This window comes from Dermacentor andersoni, chromosome 1, assembly GCF_023375885.2.
Source record: "Dermacentor andersoni chromosome 1, qqDerAnde1_hic_scaffold, whole genome shotgun sequence".
NCBI lineage: Eukaryota > Metazoa > Arthropoda > Arachnida > Ixodida > Ixodidae > Dermacentor > Dermacentor andersoni.
The window spans coordinates 173,175,215-173,191,478 of NC_092814.1; the positions used below are offsets into that span (position 1 = coordinate 173,175,215).

General features: G+C 46.5%; 1 protein-coding gene across 1 annotated transcript in view; it reads right to left on the minus strand.

The window, feature by feature from the left end:
- The window catches only part of LOC126547299 (importin-4-like), a 126,478-nt gene that overhangs the window by 83,920 nt on the left and 26,294 nt on the right, over nucleotides 1-16,264 (minus strand). The window contains exons 8-11 of the mRNA XM_050195258.3: nucleotides 15,772-15,837; nucleotides 15,186-15,287; nucleotides 12,372-12,455; nucleotides 3,706-3,852 (exon numbers count right to left, since the gene is read on the minus strand). Coding sequence (XP_050051215.1) covers nucleotides 3,706-3,852; nucleotides 12,372-12,455; nucleotides 15,186-15,287; nucleotides 15,772-15,837 — 399 coding nt within the window. The remainder of the gene's footprint in view (nucleotides 1-3,705; nucleotides 3,853-12,371; nucleotides 12,456-15,185; nucleotides 15,288-15,771; nucleotides 15,838-16,264) is intronic.

The window sequence follows — 16,264 nt, forward strand, 5'->3', positions numbered from 1 at the left end:
CAGACAGCGTTGTGGCGTCTTGCAAGCGAGGACTCGCGTCATGCCGAAGCTCAGATAAAAAAGACGCCGGGTGCTCAGCATAGAGGAAAAATTAGACATCGTCTGTGCTATCGAACGCGACACATGGATCTGCTGTTGACTACAGTGTGTGGCATTTGGAATGCGAAGTTGCTCGGCAGCGCTGCTGCGACTGCATAGAGATGTCGGCTACGAGGTTCGACTTTTCACCATCGTTGCCTCTGTTGTTGCTGAAGTGTCGACTAGCGACAGTGATGAGGACGACACGGAAAGCGACAGCACGGGCGATTCAGGCCCGACAGTGGCATAAGCTGCGCGCTACGTCAGCCTCATGAATGCAATCGTCGCAACGAGAACAGGGGCGCGAGAACGTAACTATTCCAAACCAAAAGATTTCCGGACTCCGGCACCCGGCAATGAAAACGGTGCCCCGGGACTTATGCAACACTACTGCGCGCGTGCACGGAGAATACGTAACGCCAACGAAGAATCTGCCGTGCGAGTGTTTGCCAAGAGGAGGGGGCTGGCTGAAAAACTGGTACGCAGCTTCAGTAAGTTTAAGGCCGCTGTCGTCGTGCTAGGCCGCCGCGGCATCAAACGAAAATAACACTGATGTCGCGCGAAGTGAATAAATACTGCATGTTTTTTCCCCTTTCATCGCACTCTCTCAGAGTTCCGTTTTCGACAGGTAAGTGGGCGATCTCATGCTATTTCGGTTAAACAGTACTACCGTTTAGTACGTACTTTTTTCCGAGCTCCGGCCGACTATGGTTTAACGAGGTTTCACTGTATTAGTGTAAGAGCAGGAACATTTCAGACTTGCGAAATATTCTTGTGTGCCCATATTGTAAGCCTTGAACTACAGTAGAACCCCGCTGTTACGTTCCTCACTGCTGCGTTTTCCCGGCTGCTACGTCGTTTTCATCCGGTCCCGGCATAGCTTCCATAGGATCCAATGTATAAGGAACCCCGCTGTTACGTAGTAGCTGTGAAAACGTTCCCGCATGATACGTCGCAACTTAGCACCCCGAACCCGCCTGGGTTAAAGTAGGCAACGCGCTCCAACCGCCATTTTGGCTGTTGACAAGTTTCGGCCGGGCTTGGCAGGGCTTGGCTATGGAACTGGCTGCAAGAGGCCTCACGCCAGTTCGAGAGGCCGCCACTAAGTGGCCATTCGTGAAAAATGCTCTCACTCACGTGTTGGACGGGTCTACTCACGGAGGAAGGAAACTCAGGAGAGGCCCTGATTCTTTGTGAAGCTAAAGTGAAGCCGGAAGTTGGCGTTGCTCGTGGCGTTGCTCCGCTTATCGGGCCAGCTCTCCTCTCTTGTTTACATTTCTCCCACGCCGCGTTGCGCGCAACCGGGCTGCTCGGACGCGCGCGCTCCGTAGCAATACTAAACAATCGCTAGCACCTTAGCATGATTATGCCAAAGAGGACAAAATTTCCCGCGGATATTCCTTCGTCCGTTGCCATTGCCGTGGCGCGGTGACGACGAGGAGCACGAGCCGCATGATGCCGGGGAGTTGCCAAATCCTAGCTTTGGAGAAGCCGTCGCGGCTCTGGACCTCCTCCGCAGGTACGTCGCACCTCACAGCGACGCTGACAGCAATGTGGCCTTCCAGGCTATTGAGAAACGTGTGGCGATTTCTAGCGAGCGAAAGAAACGGCAAGCCACCATTCTATACTTTTTTAAGTCCTAAGCGCACTCTGTGGAAATAAATTGTCTATAGTTGAAGCTGCACTTTTTTTTTTTTTCATTTTCGGAGCTTTCCTAACTGTTGCGTTTTTTTTCCCCGGTCCGGTGAAAAACGTATGAACGGGGTTCCACTGTATAACAATGCACCAAATTTTTAATTCTTATAAGTTTATTTCCTTTTTTTTTATTGTTGTTATTCATGAATAAAGAGTACATATATACCAACAAAAAATATTTTTTTCTCACTTTACGGTCACCCTATAAAAATTACGTAATTTTTTTTTCGAAATAGGTCCCTCAGAAGAATTGGAATCTGCAATACAATAATCGACCCTGGGTGGTTGCATATGGCGAAAAAAATCGACCCTGAAAGGGTTAAAGGCACAAACAGGCACGAAGCATTCTGGGATTGCTGTCACTCCCGTACGATTTCCACTGATGACCACAGCGATGCAAACGTCGCCACTTCGTTTCGGTGTATGCCAACACCGTTTTTGCTCTTTTGCATCACTCTGCACTCGCAAAGTTCCAAGAATTGTCAGAATTAACCAGTGTGCAGCCAAATAAGTCTGAATTGATGAGACTTTCATGGCATTAAATAATGCATACGCCTGCCGGGTACAAAAAACGAGTCCGAATGATCTAATTTTCTGAGTTAACGAGGGTCGAATTAACTAGGTTCTACTGTACAGCAAAGTAAATATCAAATTTGGTTGGTCAAGCTTTATTTCAATGGGGTATTCTCCTGCTAATTATGAAAGCAAAAATGTGGGATCTAACACAGTATCGGCCATAGTGAAGAAACTTTTTGTTCACCCGTGGCTCAAAATGTAGGTACTATACCGGTTGTGAACATGTCAAACGCAGTTGCTAACTGATTTTTCAGACTTCCATGTGGAACAATCTCCTACACCTAGGACCAATGTAAAAGACAAACGAAATTTCCAACGCCATATGAAGTGCTACTCAGTTCTTAGTGCATTATCCTGTTTTTGATGCTGAAAACATTGCGACTGTGAACAAAGTTGTCCCCACGGCACCAAACCACAACTTTGGTTGCAGACTCCCAATAAAGTGCCACTAGTAAGGCCACACGATAAAGACAGTAAGGCTGTGACGAAAACATGCCAATGACCGGAGAAGTGATTAGCGAGAAGCCATCGCGGGAAGTTTGCTGTCAATAAGTTTGCCTCTGTAGACCTCACTGGTGACCGAGCATGAAATCACACGCAACGACTGGACTGATGACCGAGCAGAAGGGTTCGGGCCAGACTTGTACATAACGAATGACATGTAATTATTACTTGTAATAGATTACTTTTTAGTAATTTTGTAATTAACAATTTTTTTCACTTGGTAATGCTCACTGTAATTCAATTGCTTTTTTCGGTAACCAATTACATGTAAACAGTTACATTTTTGAAGAAACAAGCTCCGACAGGCGTCGCAGCTTTGAGGGAATACAGAAGGTATTTTCCTGTCGGACCCGGCTTCAGTTAAAGAGGTTCAATTGCATGTGAATTAAAAATGTGAAATAAGGTCTTCGAAATATTGTTAGGAGCTGAGTATTTGTGAAAGCTTAGAAAAACTCCACTGTGAATGAATATGTGTTTTGAGTACAATTAGGTTTCTGACTTTACAGTTTGTTTTGGATGAAAAACTTGCAGGTGTTTATTGCCATCTTTTGTTTTAAATCCAAGCATCTAAGTCTGCTCACTGCCTTAGGAAAAGAAAAAAAAAACCTATCAGTTGAGAAAACGTCAAACAACACATAGATAGGAATAAGCAGAACAATTTGAATGTGAGCTTGTGCACACTCTTTGTGCACATCAGAAAAATGTCAATAGTATTACTAATAATGGCAGGACAGCACAAAAACTGTAAAGCAATGAATTAACCAAAGAAATCCACTTGGGACTGATGAAATAATGTGACATATTGCACGTTCATAAAATGCCTCCTTGTGTCTCCCAAAAGTGCCAGTGTACCTGGGCAGCGCAGGCAGATGGAGACTGGCAGGAGTGCTCATCTTCCTCTTCGTCTTCAACATGGTCAAGGTCACCAGCTGACACTTCCTCCATAATGGGGAAGAGCACATCCAGCAACTCAGGAATCAGTTTGTGCTTCACAACTGCCTGCACACAACCAGCAATGATTGAAAACACAATCCTCCACAGTAAAAAAAAAAAAAAAAAAAAAAAAAAAAAAAAAAAAAAAAATGTAACCACATTGGGAGAGAGACAGAGAAAATTTTATAAATCTTGAAGATGGCAGCACTCCTATATGCAGTGCTCATTGCTTCAGATAGGGTTGATTACAGAACACACCTGAGCCTTGGTAATGTAACGAATTTATTTCGACTCCTTCCGTGCCTTATCAGTGCTCCAAGTGGTGCTTTGCCTATGTCATCACCAGAATCAGCCGATCGTGGCCAATGGATGGTAAGAAAGTAATATAACCAGTGAAAGCCATCCTTACATTATATCGGCCCTAATTACAACTAGAAAGTGAAGCTTAGAAAGACAAAAAGCTGAGCTAGTTGGTAAGGATTCATTATGCAAAAAAGAGGTGAGGTGTGCAGACAGGACACAAGAGTCGAGAAGTGGACAACACGAACGCCGACTATCAACTGAAGGGAGCACTGAGGCAAAAAAAGAAAGAAGACACAAAACTCGTCTGCGCAAGCTCAGGAATGGTATCACCACATGTCAGTCGGGTACATGAGCCGGTCTATGCGAGAGATAACTGTTAAGGCACTTAATCTCTTCCTTATGCAAAGTAATCGAAGGCTGACTCATGCACGCACTTTAAAAAATTGTGGGGTTTTACGTGCCAAAACCACTTTCTGATTATGAGGCACGCCGTAGTGGGGGACTCCGGAAATTTCGACCACCAGGGGTTCTTTAACGTGCACCTAAATCTAAGTACACGGGTGTTTTCGCATTTCGCCCCCATCGAAATGCGGCCGCCGTGGCCGGGATTCAATCCCGCGACCTCGTGCTCAGCAGCCTAACACCATAGCCACTGAGCAACCACGGCGGGTCATGCACACATTTTCCCCATTATAGATATGCCATGCCTTTACCATAAGACGCGTATCTTCCTTCTTATGCCAGTACAATATCGCGCATTCATCTAACTCTGGCTTGAAGTTACAATCTTGGCAATGTAGGGAAAGATTAGAAGGCGATCCACCGGTTAACGACCTTTTATGTTCCATTAGCCTCTGATTGATAAACCGTCCCGTTTGCCCTACGTACTACTGACTGTCATATGGGTGTGGTTTATAAAATTCCCCTTAGCTGTGGCCAGTTCTACGTAGGGCAAACAGGATGGTGTATCAATCAGAGGCTAATGGAACATAAAAGGTTGTTAACCGGTGGATTGCCTTCTAATCTTTCCCTACATTGCCAAGATTGTAACTGCACGCCAGAGTTAGATGAATGCGCGATATTGTACAGGTATGAGGCATGGCATATCTATAATGGTGGAAGTGCGTGCGTGAGTCAGCCTTTGATTACATTACATAAGGAAGAGATTAAGTGCCTTAACAGTTATCTCTCGCACAGGCCGGCACATGTACCCAACTGACACGTGGTGATACCATACCTGAGCTTGCACAGATTAGTTTTGTGTCTTCTTTCTTTATTCACCTCAGTGCTCCCTTCAGTTAATAGTCAGCGTTCGTGTTGTCCACTTCTCTACTCTTGTGTCCTGTCTGCACGCCTCACCTCTTTTTTGCATAGAAAGTGAAACGAGATAAATCTTTTTTCTGATAAGCTGGACGGTTGCAACACATAAGTGTCTTCCAAACACCTCACTGGTGAAATCTCACTAGCTTGAGATAAAATGAATACTTCTTTCACAATGCACAACCTGTTTTTTCAAGTTCGAAAATTTTAACATAAATCTGAACATATCAATAAAGCTGCAATCAACTAATCTGATATAGAGGGTGATAAAGCAAAAATGTAGAGAAATGTGAGCTGTCCTCATTCAACTGGATCTCAATACATTGTTTTATAGGAATATACAGAAAGGAGTGAGAAATGGGTGCCACGCACCCAGTGGTACGGCCCTCGAGTTACGTGGACTGGATGTGGCTCGCTGTCAGAGGAGAGTTTCAGACCAGTGTTTTATACTATAACTTCCAAATGTAGTTCTTCCTCCCTGCAATTTTGGACGATCTTTATACTTGCATAATACTTTCTTTACTGAGCGAAGAGCAGTAGTACAGCAACATTTTCTGCCTATACTGTCAAGACCAACAAAATGTGGTTATATATTTCAAATTCCATAATACCTGAAATAGATCTCAAGGGACACTAAAGAGAATTCCAATTTCAGAATTATGTCATAGACCATGTTTTATAGGTCCCTAATGCATCATTCTGCAAGGGCCTAGTCATTTTACTTACACAGAAAGAGAGGAAACAGTTATTCCTCCCTGCAATTTCGGACGATCTTTATACTTGCACATTACTTTCTTTACTGAGCTAAGAGCAGTAGTACAGCAACATTTTTTGCCCATATTGTCAAGACCAACAAAATGTGGTTATATATTTCAAATTCCATAATACCTGAAATAGACCTCAAGGGACACTAAAGAGAATTCCAATTTCAGAATTATGTTATAGACCATGTTTTACAGATCCCTAATGCATCATTCTGCAAGGGCCAAGTCATTTTACTTGCACAGAAAGAGAGGAAACAGTTGCCGACTACTACATCAACCTTGGCATGAACTGCTGCAAGCCAAAAAGTCAAAACATGCATGTGGTTGGTTGACACCTTCATATTTTCATTCACTTTGCCAGAAATCGATAGAATCGCACTTCATTTCACTGACACATAAAGTGTAATTATGCCATATTTGTACATGTTATACTTTAACACACATATATGTACTTACTATATATATATATATATATATATATATATATATATATATATATATTGTTACGTAGGAAGACGCAGACGAAAAGCTATGTACAAATATATTTACAAGGAAAATACGCTGCGCTTGGCCAAGAGGCAACAGCCCGCGCTAGCTTCTAATCGTCGTCGTCGTCTTCACACTGCTGGCCTTTCGTGATCGCGCATATTGTGCCGTAGCACTACCCCCGGCTGCAAAAGCGCCGTCCCGGAGCGACTAAAGATCGGACTCGGAAGCAGTGTAGTAGGCCTTGAGCCTACAGACGTGTACGACATCACTAGGTGCCACAGGGGAGGACGAGGTTGAGGCCACAGGAGCAATTTCGTAAGTCACAGGCGTCACCTGGCGCAGCACGCGGTAGGGCCCTGTGTATCGCGAAAGGAGCTTCTCTGAAAGTCCGACGTGACGAGAGGGCGACCACAGGAGCACGAGCGCACCAGGTGAAAACTGTACGTCACGATGGCGGGCGTTGTACTGACACTGCTGAGTGGTCTGTGAGGCCGTCAGTCGAGCACGGGCAAGCTGGCGTGCATGGTCAGCGAGGGCGATGGCGTCGCGCGCATACTCGCTTGTTGAGACCGCAGCAGGAGGAAGTGCCGTGTCTAGGGGCAAGGTAGGTTCGCGACCGTACAGTAGATAAAAGGGAGAAAATCCGGCGGTGTCGTGCCGGGAAGAATTGTACGCAAATGTTACGTAAGGAAGGGCAATGTCCCAGTCGTGGTGGTCCTTGGAAACGTACTTGGCCAGCATATCGGTAAGAGTACGGTTTAACCGCTCTGTCAGGCCATTGGTTTGAGGATGGTATGAAGTAGTCAGTTTGTGTTGAATGGAGCAGGAACGCACAATGTCAGCGATAACTTTCGAGAGGAAGTTTCGACCACGGTCAGTAAGCAGCTGTCGCGGGGCGCCATGAAGCAAGATAATGTCACGCAAGAGAAAGTCCGCGACGTCAGTGGCGCAGCTGGTAGGGAGAGCCCGAGTGATAGCGTATCGGGTGGCGTAATCAGTCGCGACGGCTACCCATTTGTTCCCAGAAGATGACGTGGGAAAGGGACCGAGCAGGTCTAATCCAACACGAAAGAACGGTTCCACAGGGACGGTGATCGGCTGGAGATGACCGGCAGGTAGCACCTGAGGTGTCTTCCGACGCTGGCAGGGATCACAGGCAGCAACATAGCGTCGAACGGAGCGAGCGAGACCAGGCCAATAGAAGCGGCGGCGGACGCGGTCGTACGTGCGGGTTACCCCAAGATGTCCTGAAGTGGGTGCGTCATGCATCTCAAAGAGCACAGTCTGTCGTAGCTGTTTTGGCACGACAAGAAGAAGGTCAGAGCCGTCAGGGAGGAAGTTCCTTCGATACAGAATGCCACCCTGGAGGACATATCGGCGAACGGATGCGTCGGTAGGTGTAGAGCGCAGACGCTCGATAAGTGCTCGCAGCGATAGGTCTCGGTACTGCTCATCGGCGATGTTACCGAAGGCAGAGACAGAGAAAATGCCGTTGGCGCTACTACTGTCGGCGTCGTCAGGCTCGTCGACCGGGTAGCGAGACAGGCAGTCAGCGTCCTTGTGCAGTCGGCCAGATTTATAGGTGACAGTATACGAATATTCTTGGAGGCGTAAGGCCCAGCGACCAAGTCTTCCTGTAGGATCTTTCAGTGAGCATAACCAGCAAAGCGCGTGATGGTCTGTGACAACGGAAAAGGATCGGCCATATAAGTATGGGCGGAATTTCGCAACCGCCCAAACTAGGGCCAGACACTCACGCTCAGTGATGGAATAGTTGCGCTCCGCGGGTGAGAGGAGCCTGCTGGCGTAAGCGATAACACGGTCGTGGCCACGCTGGCGTTGTGCCAGTACTGCTCCAATTCCGTGACCGCTGGCATCAGTACGGACTTCGGTAGGCGCAGAAGGATCGAAATGGGCCAAAACGGGAGGCGTTGTGAGAATGTCGATTAGATGAGAGAATGCAGAGGCCTCGTTATCGCCCCACTGGAAAGGAGCGTCTTTTTTCAAAAGGTCGGTTAGTGGTCGTGCTATGGCGGCGAAATTTCTCACGAAACGGCGGAAGTACGAACAAAGGCCGATGAAGCTGCGCACATCCTTGACACACTTCGGAACAGGGAAGTGCGTAACAGCATGGATCTTGCCTGGGTCCGGTTGCACTCCGTTCGCGTCAACGAGATGTCCAAGGACGGTAATCTGGCGACGGCCGAATTGGCACTTCGATGCGTTGAGTTGCAGACCGGCTCGCCGAAAAACGTCCAGGACTGCTGAGAGGCGCTCGAGGTGCGTAGCGAACGTTGGGGAGAATACGATAACGTCGTCCAAGTAGCACAGGCACGTGGACCATTTGAAACCGTGAAGAAGGGAGTCCATCATGCGTTCAAAAGTGGCAGGGGCGTTACATAGACCAAACGGCATCACTTTGAATTGATAAAGACCGTCGGGTGTGACAAAAGCAGTCTTCTCGCGGTCGAGATCGTCCACGGCAATCTGCCAGTAGCCGGAGCGAAGGTCAATAGAAGAGAAATAGCGAGCACCGAGGAGGCAGTCAAGGGCGTCATCAATCCGAGGTAGGGGATACACGTCCTTTTTGGTAACCCTGTTAAGGTGCCGATAATCCACGCAAAAGCGCCATGAGCCATCCTTCTTTTTGACCAGTACTACAGGTGACGCCCATGGACTATATGATGGTTCATTAATGTTCTTGGCAAGCATTTTGCGAACTTCTGAGTGAATAACTTGACGCTCAGCTGGGGACACTCGATACGGGCGGCGATGAATAGGAGGGGCATCGCCGGTATTAATGCGATGTTTGACAGCTGTAGTTCGGGCTAAAGGACGATCGTTAAAGTCAAAAATATCGTGGTAGGAAAACAGAACGCGGTAGAGTTCACGAGCGTGCTCGGAGGGCAAGTCGGGGGCAATCATTTTCCGTAAGTCAGCGATGGTACAATTTGCCGACTGCGATGGTAGAGGAGTATCGGATGAAGTGTCGTCTACTGCAATGGATGCTACTGAGTGATCCTCGAATGAACAAAGCTGGGCCAAAGACATCCCACGTGGCAGCACTTGTGTCGTCAAGCCAAAGTTGACCACTGGCAGGCAGACGCAATTCGCCGTAATAGATAAAACTGTATGGGGTACTGTGATCCCATGTGTAAGGAGGACGTCTTGCATAGGAGCCGCGATGTAGTGACCGTCGGGGACTGGTGGGGATGACACTAGGTCAACGTAGGTCAGTGCCGAAGGTGGCAAGCGAACGAAGTCGGCGGAACTGAGGCGACTGGGGTGTGGTTCAGCAGGATCCAGAACAGGCAGGTCAAGGCGGAGAGTACTGGCGGAACAATCGATGAGAGCAGAATGTGCGGAAAGGAAGTCTAAGCCGAGGATGATGTCGTGGGGACAGTGGGCGATGACTGTGAATAGCACGATTGTTGAGCGATCGGCGAAGGAGACGCGGGCGGTACACATACCAATTACGGGGGCTGTTCCGCCATCGGCGACACGGACAACAGGCGTCGTGGCGGGCGTGATAATTTTCTTGAGCCGGTTACGAAGGTCAGCGCTCATTACGGACAAATGCGCCCCAGTGTCTATGAGAGCAGACACAGAAACACCGTCGACTTGCACGTCAAGAAGGTTCAGATGAGTGGGCAAAGTCAGTAGAGGATTTGGCGGCGTAGGGAGCAATGCAGCGTCACCTCGAGGCGCTGCATCGTCTAGTTTTCCGGCTGGGAGCGGCGTCCGAAGGGAGTCGGCGAATAGGAGCGACGGGGCTGGGGAGAGCGAGATTGTCGTCGTTGGGGCGAAGGCGAACGAGAATAGGGGCGGTTCGTTGCAGGAGAATCAGTGGCGGCATTATCGGAGCGTGCGGCATAGGGACGAGAAGGGCCACCTGAGGGGCGAGAGTAGGCAGTATAAGTAGGCCGGCTCGGGGAACTCCAGCGACTACGACAGTGCCGAGAAATGTGCCCGATTCGATGGCAGTGGAAACAAATAGGCTTGTCGTCAGCAGTGCGCCATTCAGATGGGTTGCGGAAACGTGGTGGGTAAGAAGATGCGGGACGGGGCGAAATCGAAGAAGCCGGGCGGGTATTAGGGCGATGGGCCGAGCAGATGGTGTAAAGACCCATGTTTTCAAACTCCTGGCGGACAACTGCCTGGATCAGTGAGACCGTGACTGCAGATGTGTTGGTGGGACTGGAGTCGAAGGCAGCCGGATAGGCGGCCTCGATCTCACGCCGGACGATCCTGGTAACATCGGCAGTGTTGTTGGGACGAGGAGCGTCGGCACAGGAAGATGTCGCTGGGGTGTTGGGCAGACGGGCAAACTGCTGGTCAATACGTCGGCTTTTGGCGAGTTCCAGGCGGCGGCACTCTCTTATAACAGCATCCACCGTCGCTACGTTGTTGCAAACGAGCAAGTTGAAGGCGTCATCGGCAATGCCTTTGAGGATGTGGGAAACCTTGTCTGACTCAGTCATGTGGGTGTCAACTTTGCGGCACAGAGCCAAGACGTCCTGAATGTACGTGACATAGGGCTCTGTTGACGTCTGCACACGGCCGGAAAGCGCCTTCTGCGCGGCAAGTTGTTGACCGTAGGGGTTGCCGAACAAGTCTCGAAGCTGTGTCTTAAGTGAATCCCAACTGGTGAGCTCATCTTCGTGCGTGCGATACCACACTCGAGGTGTGCCACCGAGGTAAAAGACTACGTTGGCGAGCATAATAGTAGGGTCCCACCGGTTATTGCGGCTGACGTGTTCATACAGGCTGATCCAGTCATCGACGTCTTCCCCATCTTGGCCCGAGAATACGCCAGGATCACGGGGAGCGGGGAGAGTGATGTAGGTCGTCGAAGTGGCAGCAGGTGTCGGAGCCGGCGGAGTCGGGTTGTCGTCGCTGGGAGCCATGAAGGAAGGCTCGACGTACCGTCCACTGCGAAGCTCCGTGACGAGGTACAGGGAACGTCCACCTCCACCAGATATGTTACGTAGGAAGACGCAGACGAAAAGCTATGTACAAATATATTTACAAGGAAAATACGCTGCGCTTGGCCAAGAGGCAACAGCCCGCGCTAGCTTCTAATCGTCGTCGTCGTCTTCACACTGCTGGCCTTTCGTGATCGCGCATATTGTGCCGTAGCAATATATATAATATTGAATTTAGATCACAGCACCAGTCCTCTCAAGTAACACACTGATCAGCACGCTGATCAATTGAATTTGTGAATTGAAACAATTGCTGCATTGAAAAAAATAATGCACAATTGTGCAGCCGCTACCTGGAGTTGAGACCACTTTAAATTTCTTGCCACACAGCATGCAGATATATCTGAACAAGCTTTCCAAAACTGGCTGCCTCACTGCTGAATGTGCTGCTGCTCATGGCAACCAAGTTCATTGTTGATGCTCATCATACCACAAACTTCCAGCTCATTGATAATGCTGATAAAAATCTTGAAAGGAAGCACTACGAAGTGGCAGTAAAAAAACTTTTGGAGTAGATAGCCTCTTTGATGGCATTTGCATCTGTGCCATCGAGATAAGCTCCCTACTGCCCTTCCCCTTTACAGTTTTCTTGCTTACATTTTTATGTGTCAACATTCGTCAAGCTTTGCCTCCTGCTCCGAGTCAGACAGAAACCATCACAATTTGTGGTCTCTTTAGAGTTGCATTATTGAGTTTACACTACTAAGCAGATGTAAAAAATAACCTTTTTCTTGACGTTGATCATCCAGCTTAAAACGGACATGGCTCGAACGCGTAGAACATCTCCTTTCCTCGAGTCACCAGCAACCTGAAAAGGCAGTCGTCACCCTCAAGCCACTTCAAGTACATGAAGGCGTGATATAAAGAGAGTTACGCAAATGCAATAGGGCTGAGAACAATACTGTTCTGCATAATGACACTTTATGCTCTTCAAACGGTCCTTACATTATAAGGCGACTCCAGCGATTCTTCTGGCTCTGAACTGATTTACTGTAACAGCAGTTACACAGCCTAATGCCTACTCCTTGGTGCAAAATTGCTGGAACCTTGTACAAACTCCTACAACTGGATGCAATGATGACAACATGACAATGGTGGTACAACAATGATGGAGGAATGTATGGAAGGGCAGACAGAGCAAACCAAGTTTCAAGGTCTCTCTTCTGCTGTTGCAGTAGAGAATCAGAAAGAATTTGTAGTTAAATGTTTAGGTAAAACCACTTCCTCGCTCTTAAAGCAGCAAACTATAACTAGAAGACTGAAATTTAAGTGAAAGCTATACTTTGGTAAGCTATACTAAGCTTGCTTAGTACTCAGGGGACCAATTGCAATGCATGCTCACTAACCTGGACAGGCAAAGTAGAAGGGTGGGTCTAAAAATTAATATGCAGAAAACTAAAGTAATGTTTAACAGTCTCGGAACAGAACAGCAGTTTACGATAGGTAGTGAGGCACTGGAAGTGGTAAGGGAATACATCTAAGGGCAGGTAGGGACCGCAGATCTGGATCATGAGACTGAAAGAATCAGAATAAAAATGAGCTGGGGTGCGTTTGGCAGGCATTTCTTTGAAATGTGCGAAAGCTCTGCAGGACTCGAAATAAAGTTGTTACCACCACCACCATGCGGCATCATGCTGGACTCGGCGTGTCTTCGCAGTCGGCACTTCCATGCTGATTGAATAAATACAGAAAACGGGAAGACAGGCAGTAGACTAGGTTACACCAGCGCCTGGTTACACGTACAACATTGAGGTATGCACATGAAGGAAGCTACGGCAGCTAGGCTAGAAGCGTGTAGGAGGCGGCCATTTTTCGAATGCCGATGGCGATATGGTAATGTGGATTTAGGGTCGTACTCGATTCTAACGCGCACGCAATTTTTGGACCTGTTTTATCTGGAAAAAGGTGCACGTTAGATTCGAGTAAATACGGTATTGATTCTATTCAACTACGACAGGCGTACTGCCAAACACTAACAATGCAAGTCTATCATTAAGTGTTGGCCAAAGAAATTTAGCCAGAAAGTCTGTACTCAAAGGTGAATCTCGGCATGAAAAAAAAATATCTTATGGTCTCTGCCCATAGGCAACATTTGTTCATAAAGGGTTAAAGGGACACTGACGAGAAATACTAAAACTAAAATCACAGTGCATGTGTTTTAAACTTCCTCGTTATTTTTGAGCAGAAACTGAAGACTGCACATCTCTTCTTCAATTTACCGGCTCAATTGATGGCACCAATGAAGTAACTGTGACATCATGGATTTCGTAACAGTTTCACTCATTTGCATCCTTTTGAGCAAAAAAAGTACATAAGTGTTGGCAAGTTAAGTCTTTACTACAGCAATGGAATCTGTTATTCTTAGTGCACAACGAACTAGTTTAAAACTAGTGCAAAATCTAAGACACCCCTGGCGCTGGTAAGTGAGATGGTGACTTCACCACCAGTACTTCATTTTTGCACTGCTTTGGTTGAACAAAGCTAGAAGACACAAAAAGTCCCATGGACATCCGAAAAAGATCCACATGTCCTCCATCCAAATAACGATGTCTGGTTGACTTCCTAGTGACTTCCTACTCAGCAAGGTACGAAAAATGCACCATCGTGGGTGGACATGATTGGGATGTGGAATCCAAATGCAAAATATTTTATGTAGATGTGCATCAAGAGATGGCACGTGAAATGGCTGTGCATCTGCTTCCAGGGTAGCATCAAAATTTGCCACAGGGTAGCATCAAAAAACAAGTGATCAATGACAACCAGACCGAGTCATACACCAGGACTCGACAACTGACTAATGCCCCAATGACATCTAAAGAAAAGCGTAGCCAGGGCATCTACAGATAGTCTTTCAGTGTTTCACTTGGGAGCTTTTCAGGATCATTTTGGTACATCCTAAGGATGTCCCCAACGTCCCAATAGGCACTGAGCATGTGTTGGTGGGCAAGTTGGTTATGCATGATTTCACGATTTCATGATTCATGATTGATTTGATGATTCATGATTTCATGAGTCCCAATAGGGATATTCATTAGACATCCCTAGGAAGCCTGTATGTTTCCTGGGTTAAAACATTGCTCAGGGTGCACACTACTAATGCAGTATAATTATATACTTCTGTTAATGCTCATGTGAGGTGACATATGCACCTGTACGACTATTCTTTTATCAGCAGGTCAGCATGCAGCCTGCTTTACTGCAGGCTGCATGCATATCTGGCAGTGAAGTTAGAGATCTGTACTGTTAGTAACAGTAAATTTTCACGTTATGCCCTGCTCTATGATTATAAGATAATGAACTGAACTATTTTAATACAGTATTGAAGAGGTAATTGTAGGCACTCCACTCTTAAAATTTTAATATAAGAAGGTATCACTACACCAGCACGAAGCTACTGAAACCAATACATTGATTGAGTACTGTGTACATTTCCATTTCGGGTGATAAAAAGTAAACAGGCATGCAATAATTTACAAGGCAAGAACAAGAACCAATGTGAATGCTATACTAGAAACCACCCTCTTGTAGAAGGACGTACCTCCAGGCACAGCTTGATCAGTGGCCTAATATGAGGCAGAAGGATGGCAATCTCAGAGTCAATCAGTTCATCAAAAAGCTCCAATGCTTCTACTGCCTTGTCCTGGTTTCATAACGAGAAATGCAAAAATCACACTTCACCTCCCATTTAAGGAAAGCTAGGAAGACAATTTGCAAGGGTTGAGTTTCAGCCTTGTTTGTGTGACATATTTTCTAGTTATTAGCACAAAAACTCCGTAGCACTTCTGTCTTGACTTTTGTCCAATTTGTCTCAAGTTTCTGTGCAAAGAACTAGAAAATAGGTAGACAATGTTTTGCTTTCAACTTATAGAGAAAAGTAAACTTTCCACGCAAGACTATCACAGGCAATGAATGTAATAGCGCATGGCGCGGAAGTGCTGACAGATTAAAGTAAACAGTGCTAGAAAAGTAAAAGCTTTTACATGCACAAAAATAGTGAACAATGCAAAAAACCATCAGACCATGGAAAGCTGTAGCCACAAGGGCAGTTTAGATAACTTTTGTGCACGCTACATTTTTACCTTTAAGTACCATGGCTTATCTATTTATAAGCATTTCATACTCACCTCACTTGAATTTGCTAGTCTTCGGATAACTTCCATGACACAGGGGATTAGCACTTGGAAACAGTTCTGTTGGGGAATGAAAAAGCAGAACTAAAATGCACTGATAGTGAATATTAATTTAAACTAGGGACAACAACAACAACAGCAACAACAACAACAATAATATGTACCATAATAATTATATAAACACACATATACACCCAATTATGTTCAGGTGGGTACATGTATGACCAGAACCACTCTGATATCATAAACATTTTTTAGTATATGTATATATTAAATTAATGTGTGGTTAGTTTGGAGGCACCACCTTCCAGTGGCACCTAACTACAAAGCTGTCAGAATATCACACGTAGGTGCCTTTTGACTATTCATGGCTAATAAGTTTCCTTTTATCCTCCATCCTTTTGACAGCCATTGTCTGCTGCACTGTTTTACATGAAGAAGCCAAAAAGTTTGACTTGGTTCTTAGAGCAAATATGTGCAAAATTTT